This window comes from Strix uralensis, chromosome 9 (assembly GCF_047716275.1).
Source record: "Strix uralensis isolate ZFMK-TIS-50842 chromosome 9, bStrUra1, whole genome shotgun sequence".
NCBI classification, from domain to species: domain Eukaryota; kingdom Metazoa; phylum Chordata; class Aves; order Strigiformes; family Strigidae; genus Strix; species Strix uralensis.
Window position 1 is genome coordinate 12,204,723 of NC_133980.1, and position 15,373 is coordinate 12,220,095.

The window sequence follows — 15,373 nt, forward strand, 5'->3', positions numbered from 1 at the left end:
TTCATAGAGCAGACACTACAGGCACGCATACAGTCTCATTCTTTGTGATTCTACTAGAAGTACTATTTTCAGGTGCAAACTAGGACTTACACCTGCTAGGATTTAGTGTCCCATTACACAGTTTCGTCCCAACAGCAGTCATCATCAAGTGCAAGAGAAACAGGAACAAGAAGTTCCCCTCTACTAGGCAGGCAAGGAATTATTTCTCATGTTTTATACAAAGCTTGTGTGCAGTTAGTGAGATTTGTAAGCATTTATTGTTTAGCCCTGCAAACCATCCAGAATCCATGATGGGAGGCACAAACAGGTCACAGTAAAGGCTGCCAGTTATCTGTTTTTCGAATGGAGTCTGCTCTACAAATGCCTTGCCAAGCACAGATCGAATCTCCATATCATCACCTAGCTTAGAGTCACTACTCCATCCCTATGCTGTGAACTCTGATATGCTACTGAAAAAGAACAAAGTCCCTCAAAACAGGTGGAGGGAATAAAAATAGGAATGTACAAGATTTAAACAGATTCTCCATTTTATTTCCAATAAAAATTTAGATCCTAGATGGATACAGCATCTGTAAAAGACAAGATACAGAATCATGTTAGAAATCTTGTTATTGGACTGTACTATTTTAAATAGAAGTTATGCAGTTACAATCTAGATCAATCTCTTGAACTACTATAAAAGTGACTCCCCCATTTACACAGAAGAGGTGCAAGAATTGAAAAGTGTAATAACTAGTCCAGTGACTTGAAGTAGCACTTTGCTGGGGTACAGCTGCCCCCAGCAGCCAGCCCTCCTGGTCACTGACAGGAAGAGTCCTCACGGGTCTAGTTTCAGGATTTAACTGCTGCTCCTACTGTGCTTTTTCTAAGGCATAGGAGAAAAGACAGAAAAGAAAGGAAGGACTGCACTCCTCTGACACTCCTTTTGACACCACCACTAGGAAGATACTGCATCAAAACTCTGGGTGAGGGACCTAGAGGGACAGTGTCCCTGAAGCCTTGTGGCTAATACACTGACTGTGGAGCAGGTCCTAGTGGACAGGGCAGGACAGCACACCCCTCAGTGAAAACATCTGGGAGGCAGGAGGGAAAAAAAGTCTATCAACTGGTAGGAACTGGAGTAGAAGGGTACAACAACACATGTACAAGATCCGGGGAAAAGAGATCAAGATAGCTTTAGAAGAGAGCTGAAGAAGAGTCCCAGAACTCAGAGAGCCTTTGCAGAAAACTTGAGCAAGCACACAAACCCCTTAACAAGGAGACAAACCCCCTCAGCACAAGAAGCCAGCAGCAATAAACCTCTCCTAGCTCCCAAAGGAGCACTTATCAAAGAGCCATGCTGACTACACAACAACAGAACAAAATCATAGTTTAAGATTTTCCCTCATACTATGTGAGATTAACAGGCACCCCGAAAACTGCCAATAAATATCTTGTTGCTAAAATAAATCCACTTACCACCCGGATTCTGTGTCCAATGGCCTTGGCAGGAAGGTTGGAGCGGAACTTGGCACGAACCATGCCGCTGTTCCCATGGGCGCGGGTCACCTTCCCCCAGATCACTCGTGTCCTGTTGGGCTTGCCGCCGGGGGTTACAGTGTTGCTGAGGAAAGAGAGGAAAAGAACTGCTGAGCACGCCACCCGCAGCTCTGGGCACACGATGCAGCCTCTTTAAAGCACTTCCGTAACTTTATTCCACAGCCATCTTTAACTGGACTGCCTCATGCTTTTATTTACCTGTGAAAATGGCTAGACCTGGGATTTTCACTATACCTTCCAAATGGGTAAGTATTGCAGCTTGTAATTTATCAGAAGCTGCACTGAAGTAGTATTAACAAGTCACAAAGCTTAAAAATTTGGAAAACACCAATGCTAAGATGATCAAACTGAAAACTCATCAATTTCAAAGAAAATGCAACATCTTATTTGCAAGATTTCTCCAGACACACCAAAGGCAGGAGAGGCCTAAGCCACTGGGATAGATTGCAAAAATCTGCTTTAGAAGAAAAGTCATATGTCATCTTGGAAATGATGGGGGTCAAGTTAACAGCCTGATCAATTCTATTCAAGGCAATTCTGAACTCTAACAACTACACTCAAAGAAATAAATAAGTGGAAAATAATAAGTAACTGTTCTTAAGGCCTCCACCAATGCCAGCACAGCAGAAGTGACAGCACTGACATAGGCACGCAAAAGCCAGGACACAGATTCCTCCAGGTGTCACAAAATAATTCTGCCGTTTAAGTAACTCAATAACTGATAGTACTCAACATAAATTTACCTCACTTCAGTTTACTCTATCAACCTGCCTTCAGTTTTTGCCAGTCTTGGGCAAAATTTGTTTCCCATCCCATTTGCTCTGTAACATACAATTTGTAATAGCCAATGATTATTTCACATAATTTCATGATCTGAATTAAGAACACATAGGCCAATTAAAGCAAAAATAACCCAGTATTTTAAAAATGAAGCCAACCCAGGAAGCTGGTCTACACAGTTCTCCATGGACATCCTATTAATAAACTGAGGCCAATTTATTTTTGTTCTAACAAAAGCTCTATAAACAGACTGCTCACATCCTGGCATTTGCAAAAGCTGATACAGGAGTTAGCTACTTTAGCATAACAATAAAAAGTGACTTACTTTTTAGCTTTGTATACATAGGCACACCTCTTGCCCAAATAGAAGTCTGTCTCCTGACGGGCATAAACACCTTCAATTTTCAGAAGGGCAGTGTGCTCCCGCTGGTTTCGGAGGCCACGTTTGTAGCCAGCAAAAATGGCCTTGCACCACAGCCTAAAAGCATTGAAAACATTTACAAATTATAATTCACTCCAAAGTATCAAATGGAAAAACAAATCACGTTCTGTTTCAGCAAAAAACTTTTCCACACCAGTAGAAATTTAGCTGAGGAAAAAAACCTCACTGCTTTTGTTTTTACAGATTACTGCAAATCCTTACATTCAGTCAGCGGAGGAAAACTAAGTAACTGGGACATGAAGTATTTATGAGAACTTCGTATCTTTCTGCTTCTTATAAACTTCTGGCACTACAGGCTTCATACTAAACCCAAAGTACTTCAACATTAGTAGGTGTTATGTTTTCACAGCTACTCTGTGATGAGTAAACATTACTTTTTTTTCTATACCCCACATAACCGAGTCTCCGTGTTGCAGTAACTGCTACAGAAGATACTAACTGCTGCTAATCTGTAGCCTCAAAAGAATTAACTGCAGCCTACAGGCAGCTTGAAAGACAGCCCCACATGCACTGGGCAAGGGACATTACACAAACTCCTGATCAATTCTTCACGACAAAAACCTGCCTGTACCATTCAAGTAAAGCAATTGTAAGGCTCATTCCACACACCATGACTGTCTAAACTGCATCCAGCAACTGTCCCAGAATATAGCAGTATTAAACTAAACTATCCAGTTCTATCTTCCACACATGCATAACAGAAAATAAACTCCACAGATAAACGTTAAGACAAAAAGCTGTGATGCAGACTCAATCCCTGCATCCATAAGAAAACTCGATGGCATAGCAGATCCCTTACTCAAAGAAACAATACGTCAAAGCCTCTACTGTACACTGAAGGTTCACAAACACTGTGCTCACAAAACCACCGTTAATATCCCGAACCTACTGACAGGCCGCGGAAAGCGTGGCACACCGTCTGAACAGCTACAACCACCTTAAGGCAGAAGCTTCGTAACAGGGAGACAAAACTGTGGGTGTTTAACAGAGGGCCCAGCAGGATACTGGGCAGAGGAGCTGGACTGGAAAATGAGAGCAGCCACAGGAAAACGATCACTGCCCGCAGTTTTAACAAAGCACTGTCAGAAATGCTCAGTTCACAAGAAGACTTGTCAAATGCACACTGTAGCAGCGAGCCGAGAGCCATCGCAGCGGGGCAGGTCACTCACCTCCCGGTCATGGTGTCCTCCCGAAGCCCTGGTCCCAGCAGGCCTAGAAACGACACACAAGCCATGAGCCTCCCAGGCCGGCGGCTCTGCCCAGTCGAGTGAGCGGGAGCTGCCGCGGGCCCGGTCCGGCGGCCAGAGCATCCTGCCGGCCGGGGTCCATCCAGAGCAAGGCGACGAGGGCACGACGGCCGCCAGCACCCGCCTCACGGTGGAGGAAAGGGGACCCCTCCGCTTCCCCACAGAACGCGACGCTCCAAGCGCCTCAGACCCCCTTCAGCTGCGGGCCCCAACCGGCGGCCGGAACCATCCGCCGCACATCGGCACCATCCCGGCCTCTACTCGCTCCGCACGGCGCCACCCGCGACCCACGGGGATCCCCGCGCCCACCGGCGGCCCATGGCGGGGACACCTCCCCCCCGCCCTTCACCCCGCGCCGTCGCTCCGCGGCTCACCCCCACGGCGCTGGACCAAAATGGCGGCGAAAGAGAGAGCCGCTGCGCTGCCTTCTGGGATATGGGCCGGGAAGGACCCCCCCCACGGGCGGCCGCAAGCACCGCCTGAGCGGGAAAAACCCAGGCGGCCCCGGCGGGGTGGGCACATCGGCCCCAGCGCTATCCCTCGCCCCGTCCCCCGCGTCCCCGTTCTCCTCCGGGTGGCGATCCTGGGAGGGGCGGCCCCAGCCTCGCCGTGCAGGCACCCGTCTGGGCAGTCCCGCGAGGCCCCCGGAGCGTGGTGGTCGCCATGGAGACGGGCGTCGCCACCGCCGCCGCGTCTCGGTGAGTGCCGCAGCGGGCCGGGGCCGGGCCGGGCCCAGCACCGGCAGCGGGCGGGCAGGGGGTGGCTGGCCCGGTACCGCCGGCCCAGCCGCTGTGGGCAGGGTCCTCCGGCCGTCCGGGGTGGGAGCGGTGTGTGGGGGTAAATCGCGGAGCGGAGGTTGAGGGGAGGCCAGGCACAGCGAGCTGGGCCGCAGCCCGGCGACAAGAACCGGCTGCGGCGGTGGAACAAGCCGAGGAGCCCTGCGAGGGGACAGCGGGGAGGTGAAGGGCAGCGCTTGGTGCTTCTGGGGTGGCCAGGGCTCTGGGGCCCTCTTGTGATGTTGCTCTTCGGGCCCTGCCTGTCTTCCGCCGTTCTCACCTTGAATCAGTAAATCTCAACATTTATGTTACTCTAGATATCACCTTGGTGACAGAAAACATGTATTTCTATGCTCAAATCCTTGTAATGAAGTCTCACATTCCTGTGTTTTTTCTAAATAAGAATATCTGGAAGCATATACTTACCCATTTTCCCAAGTCAGGGTCATTCACTCCTGTCAAAACACTGTTTTCCAGCACTAGAAATGCCACAGCCAATAAATGCTCCCTAAATCTTATCTTTTCCTGTTCCATACAGATTTAGTCCCATATGGGACATACAGCTAAAAGTAGCACCATGTCTTTCATTCCTGCACTCGGTTCTGCTGGGTTCTCACCACTACAGCCTCAGAGAGCAGGAGCAGAAAATCGTTCTCTGTAGTCAGGATAAAACCTAAATTGCATCTCTAAGCCAAAACCAAGATTACTTCAGCCTTTCAAAGTTTCTTTTCTTTTATATACATTTTTTTTTTCAAATGAGCAACTTATGTTCTAGCATTTGTAGTGGTAGGCAGAGTTTTGTAAGGCCACAAATATTTTGCTTGCCTAAGAGACATTTTTTTTGGTAAAAACTAAGGTATTTCTGATTTATGGCCCAGCTACTGCCACTGTGAATATTCAGAGTCTCTCTTTGCCAAACATTTGGAAAACAGAGCTAAAAGAGATGTGACATTCTCAGCATTGAATTTTCTCACTGGAATTCACTGGTATCTCCTTAATTGACTAAAAGGAATGCTGCAAAAAATGCTGCCTTTGAAGCCATTTTAGTTTATCAGGCAGCAGGATGGGAGAAATGTGCATCCAGGACTCTCACACAGCAGAGGGAGTTGCAATCCCCAAAGGAATAGGAGGCCAGACCTTTTATACAGTTGTTTTAAAAATTATTTCTTGATATGTTTTTCTTTCCCTTTAGGTCAACAGGGAAAGAATGTCAACCCTAAACTCCTGGGGGAAGCTGAATCCTTCACATACCTTTTTTTTTTTTTTTTTTTTTAATTAATAGAGTTTAATGAAGGAGTTCAGCAAAGGGCAGTGATTAAGGTCAGTGCCAGTGGCTGCATTGGGATGGTCTGTGGGCACTTCATTAACACTAAAATCCAGGGAGAGCTGCTCACTATTTATAGTGTTTATTAATGCCCCAGACAGCGGTTTCCTTCTCACTTCCAAGTCAACATAAGTCCAGAGCATACTGGATTGGCACATGCATCTGCTGAGTGAGTATATGGTTATAAGAGGAGATATATAGGAGGAGCAAACCAGCAGGCTTTCAAGAAACATTCCAGCTGTGAGCTTTCTTAACGCACATTAATATCTTGAGTTAATTTTCTCCTGGACAGAAGCTGCTGATGGGACAGAGGAAAAACTGTTGCATCCTCCTTTGTATCCAAATAAGTCACTTTTTCCTATGAGATCTGCAAGTGTTATTTCTTCTTTCAGGAATGCTGTCGTAATCATCTGTCACAGCCATCTCAGAACAAATCTTTTTTCACCATATTTTTAGCATTAGGACTCCACATGTAATAGATTATTCTTATGTTGTTTAGACTCAAAATATGGATCGTAGATTTCTTAAAAAGATAAAAATGAGTAACACATTTAAGAAATATTTTATTAGTGCCCGTTGACTGGAAAGACATCGTCTGACTTTATGTAAAAATACTTAATTCATGCATCTCCACTTCTATCATTGATCCCAAGGTTGAAAAGAAAGGAAAAATGATGGGTTTAGTTTATTATATGGATTATTAGCTATTTATTTGTTAATGATATTATCAGATTCCTATCTCAAGCTGTAGCAATTTTTTTTTTATAATTAAGAAAAAGGAGAGAAAAGAATCTCAGAAGCAAAGGGAGGAAATCAGTTCCTTCTTAGTCATAGGTGGCCATCAAAAGCCCTGAATAGTGGGATTAATTAGGTAAATCAGCATAAATAGTGCAAGAAGATAGTAAACATGTTGATAATATTCAGAATTTTGCTGTTATCTTTTCCTACCATGATTTAAGCAAGCTTCTTGAAATAATTTAGGGTGCCTCTACCATTATCTTGTCTGAAAGGCTGTGCCATATCTTCATCCATCCAGAAGTTAGAAACCTTATCATAATTGCCTGGTTTAGGGGAAATTACATTCCTTTGACCCTGGACCAGTATTATCCTTCAACTTAAATAGCTCTGTTCTCCCTGGTATCTACTCTTCAGATGTATTTACAGAGAGTAATCACAGTCCTCAATTCTTTTAACATCTTGGAAAACAGAATTTCTATTCCCAAGATCACCCCACTAGCCATCTTCTGTAGCTGTGCATGTTTTTTAACACAAACAACTAGAAACATGCATCATCCTTATCCGAGGTTTACTGATGTCTTATGCAGCGGCACTAATGCTTCTTTACATTTGCTGAAAATACCGGTCCTGCTACATCATAGCAGTTTGCATTATTCATGGTTCATAACACTGGAGCCATGCCACCCCCGAACACTCTCTTCCACTCTGTGCTCCCAACCTCATAGCAGAAATTCTTGTGAAAATCCTTAATGCAAGACTGTGCACCTGGTAGTCTTGCATTCTGAGTTACTATTCAGTTAATCGAAGAAAAGGGTCTAGGCTGAAAGGAGCAATATTCCAGTCTCATTGACTATATATCATGAAAAAGACTGCTACTCACATACTAAGCTTTCTAGTTGTAGTCTTACGCACAAGGAGAGCCGTGGCCTGTTACAAAGGACAGTACATTTCAATACATGCTGCATTAAACAGCTTACTGCAAGAGACAGGGACATCAGGAAACAAATACGTAAAATCTAACTTATATTTGTTTTACCTATTCTGTACTAATAGACATCTAATAAACCTGCACTGAAAAGTGGCCCATTCTTTCTGCCCAAGTGAAATTAATTTTATGTTCCAACTGTAAATTACTAGATTTTCTTCAACAAAAACACCAAAAAATGATGAGGACAAATGGTACCAGTTTCAGAGAGGTTATAGTAAGTATGCATTTTTTTTAAACACTTGTAAAGTTGCCTGTGAAAAATCACTGATTTCCAGTGATCCAAAGCATAACTGCATCTAAACCTCTTCACTTTTCATAGAATGTGGCCATGTCTTATCCTGTTAATCATGCTAACAGGCATTGTCTGATGTATTTCCTTGGTATGCTTACAGATTGGACTGTAATATTCTGCAGACCTAGAATTTGTTTATTCAAGGATTTTACAGATGGCACAAATCCAGTTGTAGGTACAGCAGCCAAATGAAGATTTTGTTAGTGGATTTTGATGCTTCCATTGCAATGACATTCAGGATCTCAGTTATCTCAGACTCCAGTTGTGCAGGGTGTTATAAAAGAAATACTTGTTTTGCGAGTATAGGGTTTGGAGGGATTGTCTAATGGCTTATCAAAACATTAAAAATCTCAGAGAATTTCTGCATTGTTATGCAGGTGTTTTCTTACGCATTTTTCTAAATGGACCAGTTTCACTTGGATTAATATTGAATTTCCACTGTCCCCTAGATGCGGTTTCACAACACTCCATCTGTAAGCAATGCTTAAGTGTACATCAGAGCAGTTTCACATTTGAAGTGCAGTTTAAAATAAAACAACACAGAATGTTAAAGATAGTTTACTTAACCCAGATATTGGTTCTTGTTTGACCTTCAACATCTCCAGGTGGTAACAGTTCCTGCTGAGGGGATTGGGATCATGAAAATGTTAAGGCCACACAGTAATAACAGGGAATGATTAGAGCACGAAGGTTCACCATCTGAGATTTTACAAGACATGTGGATTTATTTTTTTTCTTTCTAAAAAGGCACCTTCATTACATTGTTCCCCAGATCACAAAGTCCATCATGAAATCCTCCTCCCCCTTGCACTGAGTGGTGAGGCCACCTCACCCAGTTTGTGCCTTCCATACCCCTTCCCTTCTCAGCCTATCTACCCAGATCTAGTGTTGGAGGGACCAGGACCTACTTTGTTTTGTGAAAGCTAAACATTCCCACTGTCCCTGAATGCAGCCATTAGCAGAGCATGGCTCCTCTTATAAACAGTGTATAAAAAGCTATAAACAAAGCTAGGGAAGTGTATGAAAGGCTGCAAATAAGGCTATTTCAGGTCTACCTTTAGTTTAAACTTCTGTTACTAACATTACTAACACCATAGCGTCTTTCTCATTGCTATCTTTTGTCTTTGTTCCTCTTAGCAAGAGCACAGAGACTGAAGAAATGGAAAAATTCACTCATCTGGAAGCTCTGCTGTTTACTGCTGTGCTGGAGAATTGTGTTGATCAGCTCTCAATTCTTGGATATATCATGCCAGTTTCATATAAGGGCAAGACAGACATCAGCCATGTATGTGCCTCTATCCTTCCTCTTGAAAGGAATCTCTCTTAGTTTTCTTCTTGTCTCGGTTTTATGTCTTCTAGCAGCATTTTTTAAAAATCAACTCAGATATTTTTTCTGCAAAGTGCTCCATAACCCTTGGGTGAAGAAACACAACATAAGTGCATGGATGAAGTTTTAATATTTATACTGCAGCATCACTGAGAAGTCTTTTTCAAGACTTTGTGTAAAGGATCCTACTGACCCAAGATGAGGTTTCTGAGCTTATAATTTTAAAATTGCAGTGGTTAGATGACAAGCAAAGGATTAGAAAAAAGGAAATAAACCATATCTAGGTTCTTATACAGATATGCAGCTATTTTAAAAATGCAAAAGAATAGGATATTTGAAGGTACTAAAAAACAGGGTATTTTTGTTCCTAAGTCCATGCTAAAGTTCCTTTAGTCTCCACAGACAATGAATTAAGAACGATTCCACTTCAAAATATATTAGTAACTACCCATTCTCCATGACCATTATTAATTAGTTGATTTCTAATAGATATCATAACTAAGAGGGTTTGGGCAGAGATATAAAGGACAGAGAAGAAGCCCTAATGCTCAGGCAGAGATTTGTGGCTGTGGAGGAAGGTGTTGTGATATTTGTGGTAGCTGATAAACATAGGAAACAGAATGGGACCATCCTGAGGAGCAAAGGGTTATAAGTTCTGCTCTCATATATTTTAAGTGACACAGCAGGCTGTTTCCACTTTAAGTGGGTTTGAAACTTTTTAAGAGGAAGAAAGTGTGTGATCAGTATGGAAATAAAAACTGGGATCCGAGTTTTCAGATCTAATGCTGTTCACTCTGTCTAATGTACCACTTAAGAATGCAAGAGGAAGGTAAATCAACATGTTGTTTTCTATGTACTTCCTTTCCACAGTACCTTATTTTCAAAAAATCCATTGCAAAGCAGCAGAAGCTGATGTTACAGTAAATTTCAGGGCATGAACGATGCTTAGACTGTGCAATAGAGGGCACTCCTCCCCTTAAGAGAGTCCTGTTAGCCAGCCTCACCTGTTGCCAGAGGATGCTTCTCCCTCCCAGAGCTAGCTGGGTGGGAAACCTCTTAGGTGCCAGGAGCAAAAACACGGAGCAAGAGCATATCTCTAGCACAGTAGGAGTTGTTCTTCAGACACGCAAACTCAGGTTGATTGACCTACTAAAGGTACACTTAAATTATAGAGAAAACACCGTAGCTTTTCTCTTCTCTTTTACAATTTTCTCACAGACTATAAACCCTACTTGTGTTCTTAAAGATGCCAAAACAAATCAAGAAGGAAACAATTTAGAAACAAGAAAATGGCTTAGGGAAACTACTTGCTAACTTTGGTGCTCTGTAATTTGCTGCTCCTCTCCGTTTCTCAGTTTACATTTGGCTGTTATCATTGTACTAGTAAAGACCTGTATTTACAAAGTACCCTGGAGCTCTGTCAGTCAAACAAATCAATGACATTTTCAAAGATTGACATCTAAATTTCAGCTGATGACATTTTTGAGGGGATTAATCACAGTGTTGGCCAGCACCTCACTGATTTTCTGAATCGTGGACTCTTGTACTTTGCTTCACGCAGTGCATCCCCCAGAGGAAGCCAGCCTTTCTATTTGCTGAATTCTGGGCAAAAGACTAGCAAAAGATAAACATCTAGGAGACTACAGAGACAGTAACACCTGCAGTTTACAAAGTCCTTGCTCTTACATAGTTATTTGGTAATTATTAGTGTGTAAGTCCCCACTGTTTACAGACAATCCAGTTATAGCCTGTCTTGAACTTTCCCAGACGTTAAAAAACATCTATCAGAACATTCATAAAACCTGCATGATATTAAAGCAGTTTGTCTGCCAAAATTAGTTCTTTCTGAAGTACAGCCATCACCAGCAAACTATTTAAACCTTTTTTTTTCTAATTAACTATGTAATTTTCATTGGTCTGTGTATACTTTGCATGCAATTCATTACATGTAAATTGAACTGTCCAGAAATTAAGCAAGTAGTCACCTAGACTCCTTCTGTAGTCAGTGGTGAGTCAGGCACTGCCAGAGGCTGATCCATCCCATCCGGAGATGTCCAAGATACCCAGAATGAAGCAGCCCCTTGCAGTGCCCTGCACACTGCCCTCACGGACTATGGCACCATCACAGACCACTATCGGAGCCTCACTCGACAAGTAGCTTCTTGGAAGTACTGCTGGCATGCACAGTTGCTGCCCTGACAGCTTGTTTTTATTCTGCTCTCTGTGCTGTGTTGGGACAAATGTGTGTGTGGCTGTGGAGGGATCTGGACTGAGAACTGGTGCTGCTAAAATTAACCTTCTTTTTTTTCCTTTTTGCTGGAAAATGTTTCAGTTCAGTGAGTTCTCTAACCCATTTCCCCAAGCAGCCAGGGTGGTGAGTAGGCAGCTATGGACTAGGAGGAGGCTGGCAGTGTCTGCGTTAGCTGGCTTCAGCAGTACTGCTATTATGTGTTCAGCCACAGAGATGCTGGTAGGCAGACAAGAAATGTATATACCCGCATTCTTACCCACAGCACATAAAGCTGAGAAATTCCTAGAAGCAGGGCCTTGGCTGATTTTATAGTGTGCTTTTAATTTTCTGGGGCTTTTTCTTTTTTAATAGAATTGTACCTAGCCACAAGATACCTTTCCATGTAGATGAGAGCTGCCAATATATTGAATTTCTTCTTTGAATTAATGTTATACTTTCTCTGCTATCACTCAGTCAAAAAAACAGCTAAGCAGATAGCTGATGTCTATCACTTTATTTTCCACACGCCTCAGCTCTTGTTATAACAGTAATATTGTAGGGAAAGGTCATGGTGACAGGCAGTGGGAAATAGCTAAGATGGAGAGAAGGTGGAGGGGAAACAGGCTAACAGTCTTCCCATACATAAAAGCTGCTGCAAAGAAGGACAGAATGATTTTTTTCTCCGTGCCTGTGGAGACTAGGACAAGAAGCCAGGGCTCAACTGCAGCTGAGAAGAAAAAACTTTCTTATGGTAAAGATGGTTGTGACATGCTGGCACTGGCAGGAGGGTGCATAGTCTCCATTGCTGGAGGTCACGAAGAACACCAGGAATGACACAGTCTGGACTATCATCTCTTATGGCAGATGAATTCACCTTTTGAGGCCTTTTCTAGTCTTGTCACTTTAGGACTTTCGATCCCATAAACTTTAATAGGCCTACACTGTGTGCTCACAGGTAACCAAGATAAATGTTTCTGCTTCTCCACTCTTTGCAGAATGTAACATACACTATCAACTGCTCTTAGTATAGCTTGATCATACTTTATTATTAATTTTCCTTCCTCTCACGTAATGTTGCAGAGGGTTTATTTCTACCAATGTGCAAGTGGGTCTCTCTTATTCTTTTTTAGACTGGCATCCCGGAAGTGAAAGAAATCACAGAGACCCAGAAGGAGCTGGACATTAACTACCAAGAGCTTATGTCAGCAAGGCAAGGGAGTGTGGAAACAGTTACCTCCACGTCTCTGAAAAGCATCAAACACAAGCAGCAGCTGGGGAAAACTGAAGATCTAAAAAGTACCCATCATCTTTCCAATAGGGCCATGAAACACAGTGCTCTGTCTGTAGAGAATCTCAGAAAAATTCAGGCTGACAGGTGAGTGAAGCACAAATATGATGACTGTGGGGGATGCTCAGAGCTGTAAAGTTCTCAGACTATCTCTTGAAAGCAAAAATACAGGCTTCCCACTCTCCCACTGCTGGTGTACCTCACTCTTGGTCTGGAAGAAGTACCTCTAAAGAGAGCAGCGGGGTCTAGCTTCATAGGCCATTTAGTTCTGGCCTTTGCTTGCCTCCGGATGCCAAGTAATGACAATCAGTTTAGTTTGAATGGAGTTGCAAAATATTACCCAGCTGATAATGGTTGCTTGGGTGGATTCATGCCAGGTACAGCCAGGGCTGATGTTCTGATACGTGGAGTCAGGTTCCCCTAGCAGGTACGTCCAGGCAAAGTGGGATCTGAGTGTTGCCTTGTGAACTCGGTTATTCTGCAGGGCACACAGAGCCTCTATGGCAGCTACAGCCATTCTCCTTTACAGAACAGATATAAAGACCAAAGAGTTTCTTTCTTTTTTAAAATAAATTTTATTCCTGCACCAAATTCCAGTGCCTTGATTTGCAGAAATACCAGCAGTCTTTGGTTTAAAAGACAGACTGGGGAGCTGAGCATTCAGTATGCATTTTTCTGCATCCTGGCTTCCGTCCTTTAATGTTATTTCAGCAAAGGGCTTAAAAAAGATCCTAATACAAATGAGGAAAATGCAGCTAAAATATAAATACCATATGCACCATGAAATTCAATAAACTGGGCAAGCCCATGTATCAGCTTAGGGCTGTACTGGTATATTTTGGCACTCAGACACACTTGTCTGCATCCTCATGTCTCATTGTCCAAGAGCAGCCTTCCTCCTGATGGCAGCACAGTCTGGCACAACATGGATATGTCTGTGCCTCTTTCTTTGCTATTTCCTAAAGTAGCATTAGGGACAACATTTTTGAATTATAAACTTCAACCAATCCTAATAAGAGAGTTCTCCACATGTATAGGAATCAGGTATCATGGGAGAAGCACTCCTGGGTTTGACAGACAACAGAACAGAAATGGGATCTTATATTTCCTTACTTTTTTAGCTATAAACAATAATGGTTAAAGGTGTCAGACACTATAGTATCAGCACCTATAAAATACTCTTGTGTTTCTTTTCTTCCTGGCAGGCAGTATGCAAGTGATGTAATTACAGTCACTATGAAAAAGATGCAGGAATCAGGAAAATTTAATAGCCTAACAGAAGCTAATGAGAGAGAGAAGGCAAAAAAGAGCAAGTTTCATGACTTCCTCATCAGGTCAGTGTTGTGTTCAGTACTTTCCTGCTTAACTGCTCAAAGCCAAAGTCCATTCCCCCTCAGTACATGCTAAAAAGGAAAAACCCCCATGCCAAGATACAGAAAGGATTCAGCTTTTTCATCTTGAATTATTCTGTCAGCTTTACAAATTGCACTTCTTTCCCTTTCAGAAAGAAATAAGTGATGGTTTTGACACTGATCTGAGCTAGGAGTTGCCTGAGCTTTCACCACCGTGGACACCAGTGTCTGCATTAAAGCAACTGCTGCTTCTTATCAATTAAAACATAATGTGATGTAGGAGCTCCCTGATCTTTAACTCCTTGTCCCCAGTGAAAGCCGGCGCAGCAGAGAATCTGTTCAAACCAGGGCCAGCAACATATGGTCTTTAGGTTATGTGATGCCCAGGAGGATCTGCTCTGACCCATATGCTAATATGCTCCCTTTTCCCAGTAGCAGCGAGGGACTAGCACAGATGGTGAGAGAGGCAGTTGTCTTATTTAAGGCTAATCCACCAGCCACTGCATTATAGATCCTCTTCTGTCCCACATCTGATAGGGTATGGATTTGTTATAATCTCAACTCAAACTGGTGATTCCTTAGCTCAAACTTCTGTGCATTAGAGGTTTGAAGTTTTTTTAGCACGGGAAGCTCTGGTTCAATCCCCAGCCTGCCAGAGAGAATAGCAGTCATCACAGAAGTATTTGACCATTTTAAAGCTACTTTGTTCTGTGTAGCAGCTGAGGCCCATCACTTAGGGTAGACAGCAAAGCTGCTCTTAAGTCATGATTTGTCATCAGTCCAACCTACTGAAACAGCCCTGGTGGTGGCTCAGTGGTCTGCCTCCAGTGCAAGTCCCCAGCTTCCAGTGAAATGTGTGATTTCAAGCACAAAACCCAACTCTTCCACTGTCTAAACCCAAGGAATTTATTGTTTACCCATGGAAGGGACAGAAAGCAAAAATGAAAGCAGCAATTGCTTGTGGAATAACTATTCAATACTAGAAGATGGAAAGGAGCCGACAAATTATAATCAGAAAGGACATAATCATTTTTATTCCATTCTGTCAAT

General features: G+C 43.1%; 2 protein-coding genes across 3 annotated transcripts in view; one reads left to right on the forward strand and one right to left on the reverse strand.

The window, feature by feature from the left end:
* Positions 1-509: 509 nt before the first annotated feature.
* On the reverse strand, positions 510-4,494 carry RPL35A (ribosomal protein L35a). The gene is made up of 5 exons (XM_074877321.1): positions 4,383-4,494; positions 3,931-3,973; positions 2,645-2,797; positions 1,459-1,603; positions 510-569 (listed from the first exon to the last, which is right to left on the reverse strand). Exons 2-5 carry the CDS (start codon positions 3,939-3,941, stop codon positions 546-548), a joined length of 333 nt encoding a protein of 110 aa, XP_074733422.1. The 5' UTR covers positions 3,942-3,973; positions 4,383-4,494; the 3' UTR covers positions 510-545.
* A 1,363-nt stretch (positions 4,495-5,857) lies between these two features.
* The window catches only part of DRC9 (dynein regulatory complex subunit 9), a 32,632-nt gene continuing 23,116 nt past the window's right edge, over positions 5,858-15,373 (forward strand). For both annotated transcript variants that reach the window (XM_074877320.1, XM_074877319.1), the window contains exons 1-4: positions 5,858-6,104; positions 9,264-9,411; positions 12,814-13,058; positions 14,177-14,305. In XM_074877320.1, coding sequence (XP_074733421.1) covers positions 9,286-9,411; positions 12,814-13,058; positions 14,177-14,305 — 500 coding nt within the window. In that variant the 5' untranslated portion in view covers positions 5,858-6,104; positions 9,264-9,285. The remainder of the gene's footprint in view (positions 6,105-9,263; positions 9,412-12,813; positions 13,059-14,176; positions 14,306-15,373) is intronic.